Raw genomic sequence first — 11,558 nt, 5'->3', positions numbered from 1 at the left:
ATGTTTATTAATGGTTACATTGTATCAGGCACTATGAGAACTATGTTACTTTGCTTATTTATATTAGTTCTGTTACTTACCTTGCAAAATCTGTTAATTTAGAGAATCTTTTTTAATGTTTATGCTACGTACTTTTTTAGAGCAACTCACGTTCATCACATATATACATAGGCCTGGAACACACTAATTCGAAACGATCAAAGTTGAACTATATACACATAATTCGAATCAGGTTAATTCGAACTTCCTCTAGTTACGTTTGCCTACTAGTTCAAATCGACTTGATTCGATTTATGCTTCACTAATTCGAATCTACTTGATTCGAATTACATGCAATTTGTCTTAAATATAATTCGAATCAAGTTGTTTCGAATTACTTGCATTTGGAGTTCGAATCATGTTGATTCGAATTATATATATTTGCTACTTGGTGGATTGCTGAAAAATTTCTTGTTTTGGCTGATTTAGGTAATAAAGATCTCTCTTTGGTTTATTTAGGTTTTTTACCCAAAATTTTAACTTCCAAAATTAACAAACCCCTCTCTCATTTTTCTTTTTCTTTATCTTTCTCTCTCTTTTCTTTCATTCTCTTTTTCTCTCTACCTTTCTATTCTTTAAATTAAAATTAACAACATAATATAATTTAAATAAAAATATTATTATATGCATATTTTTTTATTTAGCTTCAAATTTTTACTACTTATCTTTTTAATCTATATTTTTAGGGTAAAAAACCATAATAAGCCAACTGGCTCAGAAAATTACGTAAATACGCCAAAGCAAAAATCGTTACAGCAATAAGCCAGATCGTATTTTTATATAATTCGAACCAGGTTGGTTCGAACTCCATTTATTAGTAAATCGAACCAGGTTGGTTCGAATTATGGTTTTTTTTTTGTTAGTAATTCGAACCAGCCTGGTTCGAATTAGTAATGAAGGTAATTCGAACCAAGGTGGTTCGAATTATAGAGAGAGAATGTCTGCATGTAATTCGAACCAGGCTGGTTCGAATTACACCAATCATAGTTCGAACCAGGCCGGTTCGAACTATGTGTGAGACTGGTTCGAATTACACCAATCATAGTTCGAACCAGGCCGGTTCGAACTATGTGTGAGACTGACTAAGCTGTGTATCTATGGACGAGGCATATCCGAATCAGCCAAAGAGATGCGGCCTATGTCGCCAACCCGGACACAGTTCAATAAGAGAAAATAAACGCTAAACTGTTTCAAGATTCATTGATCATACAAAATGAATGTCCCAAAACACAAATTAAAAAAAAACATAGATAAACAGACTATAATAACAAAAAAAGTACAAACCAGGATCATACATGATTGAACTTTAAAGAAAAAAAATACATAATTAAAAAGCCATATTCATTACTACTCGCAACAACAAACTAAAAGTCATGTGCACTAATGTAAATAATACTGACACTAACAACATGGGATATAATCTAAATAACTCTAAGACTAGCAGATGCGCACTAATGTAGATAATGCTAACACTAACAACATGCATACTAATGGTGTCCTGTCTGAGACGAGCCTGCAACCTGTGGCAACTACGTCGCGTGTGTCCAGGTTGGCGACATAGGCCGCACTCTTTGGCCGATTCGGATCCGCCTCGTCCATGTTCGTCCGTATCCTAGTGGATCTAGGACGACCTCTCTGGCACGCCTCATGGCAGGGTCTGGAATCACTGTGGGCCCGTCGTAAGGTGGCCAGAAGCCCTCCGGGAGGGGAGGTGTGAATCCCATCCGATACACATTGAAGACCGAGCTAATCTGATAGACGCTGTGAACGTAAGAGGTCCAGGTGACCCGTGAGTATGCACAGCACGCAAGTGCGTGCTGACACGGGAAATGAAGAGCCTGGAAGTCCGCAGTCACATGTCCGAGAGGCAAGTGATACTCTGTAAGTACCAAGGAGAAAGAACCAGTCGGAGTAGTCTCTGCTACAGTGAACTCGGAGTATCCCGGTCATACAGCGTCACCGTGAAGCACCTGGCCGTCATGTTGGCCTCAATACACTTCACCAAATGCTGACTGAATTGTTGTCCTGTTCCCATCTGGGCCTCAGCCTCTCTCCCCTTGCGAACAAATAGTTCTGCAAGCCTACAATATGTTGCCTTCACCAGGGATGCTACAGGGAGATTTCTGACCCCCTTCAGGATAGAGTTCACACACTCGGAGATGTTCGTCGTCATGTGACCGAATCTCCGCCCCTCATCACGATGCTGAGTCCACAACGAGTAATCAATCCGGTTCGCCCACTCACACATCGCCGGATCTTCAGATCGCAGGATATCAAACCAGTAATCAAATTCAACCTCGGTCTTCGCATACGCCGCGTTCACTAGTAGCCTCCTAGCGTCTTTGCCTTGAAGGTTAGGGCAAAATTAGCCGCAACGTGTCGTATGCAGAATACACGGTACGCAGATGGCGGTAGCCAACCGCCGTCAGGGGCCTCAAGTGCAGCCTTGATGCCGTTGTGCCTGTCCGATATAACCAGCAGACCGGGCTGCAGGGTCACGTGCTGTCGAAGGTGTGAGAGAAAGAATGTCCAGGATTCCGCGTTCTCACCTCTACTAGTGCGAATGCCACAGGTAGAATGTTGGAGTTCCCATCCTGTGCAATCGCGATGAGCAACGTTCCCCCATACTTCCCCTACAAATGTGTGCCGTCAATGCTGATTAGCGGCTTGCAATGACGGAATGCCTCGATGCAGGGCGGGAAAGTCCAGAAAAGTCTGTGGAAGTACGCTGAGATTCGTCCACCTGTCCTCCAACTCGAACCGGGCTCGTCTTTAGGACCACAACACTCCCAGGCATCGTCATGGACACCCAAGACCCACCTAGGCAGGTCGTTGTAGGACTCATCCCAGTCACCGTATATGAGGGCAATAGATTTCTGCTTCGCCATCCAAACCCTCCAGTAAGTCGGCTTAAAACCAAAGTGCTGCCGTGGCGTCAGGAGCACCTTGATGCTCACGGATGCATCGGCCCTAACCATTGGCATAATGAAAGCCGATAACATGATAATCCAAACTCCTGTGGTCACTAGAGATGGATGTGGCCAGGCAAGTGTGAGGTCCATTGTACCGTTTGACCTCCCAGATGCCCTTGCGCTTCCGGAGACTCGCCGAATCAACCATGTGCACCCATTCCCAAACTCGGAACACTTGCCCACATACCGGCGGTGATCGGACTCCACCACCTGTACTGTACCCCTCGCCGATGCTGTAAGTCTTCACACTTAAAAGGGCCTCATCTTTATCCTGGAATTGCTGACCAACCTGGAACTCTGTCAGACCAGTACTCCTTTCCGCATCTAGCTCCGAATCCACAGCGTGCCCTAAAACCCCCTCATGTCTCATGGCGTCCAAGTCCAATGAGGAAAAATGTGGTGGATACTGCTGTGTGCCAGAGCTAGAACCACCTACCTCCAAGCAGGCCAGTCGCTCCATATCATCAGCGCTATCATCGTCATCATATCCGGCTCGACGTCATCCTCGTCTTCATCGTCCAAAAAACCGTCTCCTACGCCAACAGGTGCAACTCCCACTAAAGCGTTCGGCAAATTTTCCCTTTCCACTACCTCGTCGCCTTCGGTGGCATTGAGGTCAACAGCGAAAATGGGGAGGCGACAGTTGGACCACTGGTTCGTACACAGGGACGACGAGGAAGCAACGGCAGGCCGGGAACTAGAACCTGCTGCATTCGCTATAGTGTTCATATTCTGTTCGAACCGTCGGAGCTGGATACAACATCAACAGCCGGGCCAACAACTCCGGTGTCCTCACCTCCGGAAAACTGCCGCCGACAGAGAGAAACATTACTTGCAAGTCCGCATCATTATTAATCGTGAAGCACTTCACCGTATTGTAGCACCGTGATGGATGCGATAGAAAAAACTTCTTTACCGCTTCGCACCCTCCAGACCAAGCTTCATTAGTACAGCGCTAACAAGGTCATCGTAACTCGTCGTAGATTTATGACAATACATAGAGGATTCTTATCTGTGAACTTTATCCGGAACGAGTTTTTTATTAACAGATCCTCTGTGGTGCACCAAAACACAAAACTCTCCTCACTAGCCATCCTTCTCCCTCTAATGAGAGTAACTCACGTTTGGAACCATATATATACAGTCAGTCTCACACATAGTTCGAACCGGCCTGGTTCGAACTATGATTGGTGTAATTCGAACCAGCCTGGTTCGAATTACATGCAGACATTCTCTCTCATAATTCGAACCACCTTGGTTCGAATTACCTTCATTACTAATTCGAACCAGGCTGGTTCGAATTACTAACAAAAAAAAACCATAATTCGAACCAACCTGGTTCGATTTACTAATAAATGGAGTTCGAACCAACCTGGTTCGAATTATATAAAAATACGATCTGGCTTATTGCTGTAACGATTTTTGCTTTGGCGTATTTACGTAATTTTCTGAGCCAGTTGGCTTATTATGGTTTTTTACCCATATTTTTACTTCTTTTTCTTCAAATATTTATTACATATACTTTAGAGAAAATACTAATATTGTGATTAAAAGTTAGAATCAATATTCAATTATTTTAAAAAAAATAAATTTGAGTTAATTTTATAACTATCAATATAAATTTGTTTATGCTAATATATAATTATATTTTTATATATATAGAGAAAAAATTATTATTTTTAAATAGTAAGTATACAAATTAATTATTTCTATTTGTGCAATAGACTTAACATATAATTAAATATAAAAGTATACACGTTAAATTCTTTCAAATTTTAGATAACAAATATTAAAATTAATTATTAATAAAAAATTAAACTGTTTCATATAAAAATAATAACTAAAAAATTTATTATTTAATTTTTTTTATCGACAAAAATTCTGTTCTTCTTAACCAATGGGACTTTTATCCCTTACGATTTTTTGTAAAAGTAATTTAATGCTATATAAAAAAACACAACCACCTTATGCTAACAATTAATCTCTTCTTGTACCAAAAACAAAAAATTACTCTTTTTTCGCCAAATTTTCTGCTACCTCCGTAACTCTTCATTTCTGGCCTTTGTTAAATTGGTCTTCTATGCCGATAGCTCTGACATTGAGAGCGGTTTGAAGTGTGTGATGATGGAGATTCTGTTTTGGCACTGCTGCTTAGCATTGCCTTCATGGTATACACTGCGTTCGAATCCGAAATGCTAATGCTGCCGCTGATGATTTTTGGGTGTGTTTGGAAAACACGTTGGAAATGATAAAAAGTGCGTTTAAATGCTTTGAACACTGTTTTTTGATACTTGACAACTTTTTTTCTCTGAACGCAAACGTGATTTTGCATCCCAAAAGTCCGTTCACTTGAAGCAAGAAATTATAGCTTCTGCGTTCACTCAATGTAGGTCTAGGCTTGTTGCTAGTCATTATTAGTTTTTTCCATAATTTTTTCTAAATAAAAAAATGCTGAGAGTATTAAAATAATTATTCTAATTTTTGTGCATTGTTTATTATTCTAATTTTTTATAGTATGTATTATTGTTCCTATTAGATATGATAAATTAAATAAAAAATTAATTATAAATAATAATAAAAATATAACTAGTAAAAAATTAGAACCTAAAATAATAATAAAAATAAGATGATTAAGAATACTTAAAAAAAGTACTAAAATATATTATTATAAAAAAATACTTATAAAATTGTTCATTTTTATATGTTATTTTTAATTTTATAAATAAATATTAATTTTTATTATAATAGTAAAAAATTATAATATACTAAAATAGAATACTATACAAAAATACTATATAAAAAATACTAAAAAATATAAAAAAATAAATATATTTAAAAAAATAATATTATAATTTAATATTATATATTTTTTAGTAATTAATTAATTATTTATCTAAAAGTGATTTTACCTAATATTATCCAAACAACATTTATTTTATCAAAATTAATTTTAATAAAAATTGCCAAACATAAATCATGTTGGCACAAACTCACTTCTATCCAAAATCAATTCTACAAAATCACTTTCATTCAAATTCTACTTTAGCCAACATCAATCCAAACACACACTTTGTTGGTGGAACTGAGGTATCATTGGCTACCATTTTTGATGAGTTAGGCAGCTGTGATACCTTTTTGTTTTTTTTTTTTTGTTTTTTGGTTAGTGTTTGGTACAAAAAAAAAAAGGCCCAGACCAGAACACAAAATCCATTCTCCGACCCGACCGAATTTGATCTCCCTTCTTTTCAAAATCTGTTGGCTGCAGCTCTGCTCCATTTTCATGGCCGATGCTTTCAACAAATTGACACCGCGACATCGTCTCTCCCATGCGAAGAAGACGCAGCTCCCGTACCTCGTCATTACTGTGTCGACTGACGTCATGTGTTGCCGTAACGCGAACCGTCGTCGTCGTTAGGACTCATCACCATCTTTTCTTTACCGCCACTTCTTACGATTCTGTCTTGGCCCTGACGAGGAATTCTTGACTTCTCTCTAGTCGGGATAGCTGTGATACCTTGAGTTGGGGTCAATGGGTTGATTTGGGCTTCAAAAAACAGAAGCCAATATTTGAACAACAATAAACCCAAACGATGTTGGAAGAAATCTTTTTAATAAATATGTATTTTATACAATACCAAAAAATTGTATTTCATATTTTCTAATTTTGCATTACAATTTCTTTATTATTTACAAAATAGACATTACTGGGCTAAAAGTAAAATTTTCATATATCACTTGCACATCCGAGAAACAGAAATAAAGCAACCTGCACTTTGTCACATGATGAAAATTTTTTACACGTGTCATCTATATGAAGGGGACAACAAAACAGAAAAAACAAGGTATATCATTCACCTCATTTTGATCGGTGCAGGCTATAACTCACCTGTTAAAATCTGAGAGCCTTTTCGTTTTGCTGGTCTTGTATTTAGGGGTAGCTTGAACATAATGATGAAAGTATCCATTTTGGATCACGCCATCCACTCTGCGTCCTAACTAGCAACTCACACACAAATTAACATTATATTATGAAAATGAGCATTTTCCTTTGAGCATGCTTTTGAAGTGAAGAAACTATTGCGTTAGAAAGTAAGAAAAGATAAAAAGGTATATAGCCAGTAAGTAAAACTTTGAAGTGTCATGAAGATGGATAAAAGGTTCAATTTTATTTTAAACAAAATTATGACAAAGTTATGGTTGTCTGTAAAAATAACTCGTTCCCCACAAACGACCCCACAAAAGCCGACGTGTCTCTTCCTCTTGACTCTGGTGAGCAAATACTCTATGCTTACTTTACTTTAATAACTTTATTTAGTCCCAATTCCTAGATTCCCAGTGGCGTGTTCTTTGTCCGAGGGATATTTGAAATTACAGATTCTCTATACTAAATTCATGAACGACTTTTTATATGTTATTTTATTCTCTATACCAAAGGAGACCTTGGTTTTCGAGAAAAAAATTATATATATGGTTCTATATCTAGTTCGAATATGTCTCAATACATATATACATATAGTTGGTGCTAGTTTTCACATACTAAGTGTTTCGGTCCAGCCCAACTAGTTTAGTATCCCGGCCCGATCGGCCGATCCGACGAACTCGCACGGTCCGAATCGGGAGGAGACCCGCATGTCACCTCCCCTCCCATGAAGCACTTGATAGCTGGAAAGGAAACTTTCTGGAAGGAGGGTCTGCTCCTGTGGGACCCGCCCTAATACAGACTATATAACGGGAGGGCCTTACTCCTCCCTGGAGGTACGTCACTTAATCATCACCTTTTCTGCCGCCTTGTACAGATTCTGACTTGAGCGTTAGAGTCCCTTTTACAGATGGCTCCCCCCCTTTTCATTACAACTCGGGAGGTTGTGAAGCCCCATTCCTCACTCACCAGCGCCAGCCAGGGAGATCTACTCACGCACCAGCCGCTCAAAGCCAGGTCCCCTCCAACCATACGCACACTCATAGCTTCTTCGACCCATTCAGCCACCGACTTACCGAACATTGGCGTCGTCTGTGGGGACCCTTGGCCTGAATGGACTTCCTGCTAGGCCTGGTGGAAGGGCAACATGGAGGCGAGCTGTGCGTAGAGATGAACACTCACCGAATCAGTAGGGCGGCCCCTTTGGTTTCTTCCCGCAAACGCACGAGATCCCCCTCCCGTGGGGACGAGCTCCTCTCCCGTTCCAGAGAAAGGCGTCTTTTCGGAGGAACAGGAAGTGACAGCGTAAGAATAATGCAAGAGTTGTGCTACAGGGTGCAAAATCTGGAGAGGGAGTTGGGGACCAAGGAGCGCTACCAGCCCGGCCCGAGCCAACGTCGCTCCCGGTCTCCTCAAAGGAGAGGGAAAGCCCGAGGTAGAAGCCCCGGAGGCACCACGCCAGGTGTGCAACGGGTTCCCGATCCCCCATGACCCGCGTGGAGTCGGAGGACGAGGGGGAAAGCAGGGAAATACCAAGGAGATGACAAGACCCCATAATCTACACTCGACCCTTAGCGAGACACGTTGAGGAGGAAGATCGAGAAAAGAGCCGTGAGAGACTGAGAAGATGATGAAACCCCATAATCATGGGAACAACCCCTTTCCACCACTCCATTCCCGAGGTCCGGCTGCTGAAATACTTCGACAAGCCCACGGACATGAGATATGATGGAACCCAGGACCCCTAGAAACATCTAATGGCTTTTGAGGCCAGGATGAACCTGGAGGGTGTGGGCGACGAGGTGAGATGTCGCGCTTTCCCCGTGACCCTAGCGGGGCTGACAATTCGGTGGTTCAATGCGCTCCCTCAGGGGTCCGTGACGACTTTCGCAGACATAACTCATGGCTTTCTAGGACAGTTCACCACGCGTATTGCCAAGGCCAAGCACCCGATCAACCTTCTAAGGGTGACCCAAAGAAGCGGGAAACCGACCAAGAAGTATCTAGATAGGTTCAACGACGAATGCCTAGAGATTAACGGCCTGACCGACTCGATGGCCAGCCCGTGTCTGACAAACGGGTTATTGAACAAATATTTTAGGAAATACCTCACCACCAAACCTGTGTGTACAATGCAGCAAATCCAGAATGTGGCGAGAGAGTACATCAACGACGAGGAGGTCAGCCAAGTGGTGGCAGCAACAAGCGGCAGCCCGCCTATCATCATGCTCATCAGCCTGGGAACAAGGAAAGGCCTAAGGAACACTCCAAGGACGGAGGACCATCTAGACCCCTCAAGCCGTCCCCCGGGTAGGAAAGTTCACTAACTATACCCCTTTGATGGCCCCGATCGTTGAGGTGTACCAACAAATAGCCGATAAAGGCATCTTGATGAAGCCTCGCCAGCTCAAAGATAGAACCGGCAGAAATAAGAACCTCTACTATGATTACCACAAGGGTTTTGGCCATAAAACCCAAGTTTGCTTCGACTTGAAGGATGCTCTGGAACAAGCAATTTGGGAAGGCAACTTGGCTGACTTCTCGCGGTTCATAAGAAAACACAAGAGGCGAGAGCACGACTGACCTGACGACGATAGAAGCCGTGCTGTGAAGCCAAGGCAAGAGCTCGAAGAGGACAATGACTGCGGCCTCAATATCCTAAATGTCATAGTCGGGAGGGATGTAGCACCAAGATCGAAGTCCGCAGCAAAGAAAGATGCCAAGGTCTTGGCTGTATCATCAACTAACCATGGACCCTCCCACAGGAGAACCCAATGATATCGTTAGGACCAGAGGACCAATGGTTCCACGACCTCTCGGAGAACCCTCCCATGGTAATCACGGCAAGAGTGGAAACCGGGTTGGTCAAGCGAATTCTCGTCGACACCAGCGTCGACTCCAACATTATGTTCCAAAACGTGTTTGACGCTCTGGGCCTCCGAGAAACCGACTTAAAGACTCATCAGCACGGGGTGGTCGGCCTAGGAGATAATTTTATAAAGCCTTACAGGATAGGTTCCCTCCCGGTCTCCATAGGAGGAGGCCAAGGAAAGAGGTCGCTAATGGCGAAGTTCCTCGTTCTGAGGGACTCCACGGCTTACAACCTTATCTTGGGGAGGAAAACAATCAACGAGTTTTGTGCGGTAATATGCACTAAGTTACTGGTTATGAAATTTGTAGCCGACGACGGATCGGTGGCATCCATCAGAGGAGACCTGGAAACGGCGGTCGCGTGCAATAACGCCAGCCTCTCCCTAAGGAAGAAGTCGAAGGAGAAGTTCGGAGTCTTCCTCGATCTCGATACTAGGATTGAGGACAAACCAAGACCAGAGCCTGAAGGAGATCTGGAAAAATTTAGGGTTGGTAACTCGGAAGACAAGTTCACTTTCGTGAACAGAAACCTCCCCCACAACCTGAAGAACCCTTGATAGAAATAATTTGAGCAAATGGCGACTTGTTTGCCTGGACACCAGCCGACATATCGGGGATCGACCCCCAGTTCATGTCGCATCACTTGGCCGTGAAGGCAGATGCTAAGCCCGTAGCCCAAAGGCAAAAGAAGCTGTCCCAGAAAAGAGCCAACGAGATGGCCAAGCAAACTAGCTTGTTAGAAGCATGATTTATCCAGGAACTAGACTACTCGACCTGGTTGTCGAACATAGTCCTAGTTAAGAAGGCCAACGGGAAGTGGATGATGTGTGTAGACTACTCAAACCTCAACAAGGCATGCTCCAAGGACTCCTTCCCCCTCCCCAACATTGATGATTTAGTGGATGCGGCTGCGGGATACCTCTTTCTGAGCTTCATGGATGCGTACTCTGACTAGATATTGATGCACCGGCTGGACGAGGAGAAAATGACGTTCATAACGCCAGGTGGCACTTACTGCTACAGAGTAATGCCGTTCGGACTAAAAAATGCGAGAGCGACTTATCAAAGGCTGATGAGCAAAGTTTTCATTGACCTTATCGGGAAGTCGGTAGAAGTGCGTGAATGACATCCTGGTGAAGACCAGCCAATCGAAAGACCTGGTTGGTGACATAAAGACTGTGTTCGCGTCACTCCGACGACACAATATGAGGCTTAACCCCCTCAAGTGCGCTTTTGCCATGGAGGCCGGGAAGTTCCTAGGTTTCATGATAACCCAGAGGGGAGTTGAAGCCAACCTTGAGAAGTGCGAGGCAATTCTCCGAATGACGAGCCCGGGATGCATCAAGGGCGTCCAAAGGTTAGCCAGAAGACTCACGGCCCTATCCCATTTTCTCAGCACATCGGCGGCCAAAGCCATCCCATTCTTTACCTTGATGAAAAAGGCAATAGCTTTTGAGTGGACCCCAGCTTGCAAAGAGACTTTCAACCACTTCAAAAGCATACTCTCGGCACCCCCCTTCTCGGCAAGCCCACGGATGGGGAAACGCTGTTTTTATGCTTGGCAGTAACAGACGAAGCCTTGGCGGCATTTTGGTGCGAGAAGAGGGAAAAATCTAGCAGCCGGTCTACTTTGTTAGCAAAGCACTATAAGGGGCAGAGTTAAGGTACAGTAAGTTGGAAAAGCTAGCATATGCGCTTTTGACCTCGTCCCAAAGGCTATGACAATACTTCCAAGGGCATCGTGTAGTCGTCAGGAC

The 11,558-nt window shown here is 42.9% G+C and overlaps 2 protein-coding genes across 2 annotated transcripts; one reads left to right on the top strand and one right to left on the bottom strand.

Annotated features, from left to right (window-relative positions):
* Positions 1–2,361: 2,361 nt before the first annotated feature.
* LOC130933883 (uncharacterized) lies at positions 2,362–3,381 on the bottom strand. The gene is made up of 3 exons (XM_057863489.1): positions 3,107–3,381; positions 2,783–3,009; positions 2,362–2,672 (listed from the first exon to the last, which is right to left on the bottom strand). Exons 1-3 carry the CDS (start codon positions 3,379–3,381, stop codon positions 2,362–2,364), a joined length of 813 nt encoding a protein of 270 aa, XP_057719472.1.
* A 5,306-nt stretch (positions 3,382–8,687) lies between these two features.
* On the top strand, positions 8,688–9,257 carry LOC130933881 (uncharacterized). Its single transcript, XM_057863488.1, has one exon. It carries the CDS (start codon positions 8,688–8,690, stop codon positions 9,255–9,257), a length of 570 nt encoding a protein of 189 aa, XP_057719471.1.
* The last annotated feature ends 2,301 nt before the right edge of the window (positions 9,258–11,558 follow it).

The sequence above is a fragment of the Arachis stenosperma genome, chromosome 6 (assembly GCF_014773155.1).
Source record: "Arachis stenosperma cultivar V10309 chromosome 6, arast.V10309.gnm1.PFL2, whole genome shotgun sequence".
Classification (NCBI taxonomy): Eukaryota; Viridiplantae; Streptophyta; class Magnoliopsida; order Fabales; family Fabaceae; genus Arachis; species Arachis stenosperma.
The sequence above is the reverse complement of the archived record's forward strand: the minus strand, read 5'-3'. Positions and strand labels throughout refer to the sequence as shown.

Bases quoted from the DNA above. Each gene is read 5' to 3' on its own strand.
- LOC130933883 (XM_057863489.1), bottom strand. From the start codon at position 3,381: ATGAGACATGAGGGGGTTTTAGGGCACGCTGTGGATTCGGAGCTAGAT. The intron at 3,010-3,106 runs GTACAATGGACC...GCCAATGGTTAG, and splicing joins GGCATCTGGGAGGTCAAACG to GGCCGATGCATCCGTGAGCA. The intron at 2,673-2,782 runs GTGGACGAATCT...ACACATTTGTAG, and splicing joins CGGTTCGAGTTGGAGGACAG to GGGAAGTATGGGGGAACGTT.
- LOC130933881 (XM_057863488.1), top strand. From the start codon at position 8,688: ATGGCTTTTGAGGCCAGGATGAACCTGGAGGGTGTGGGCGACGAGGTG.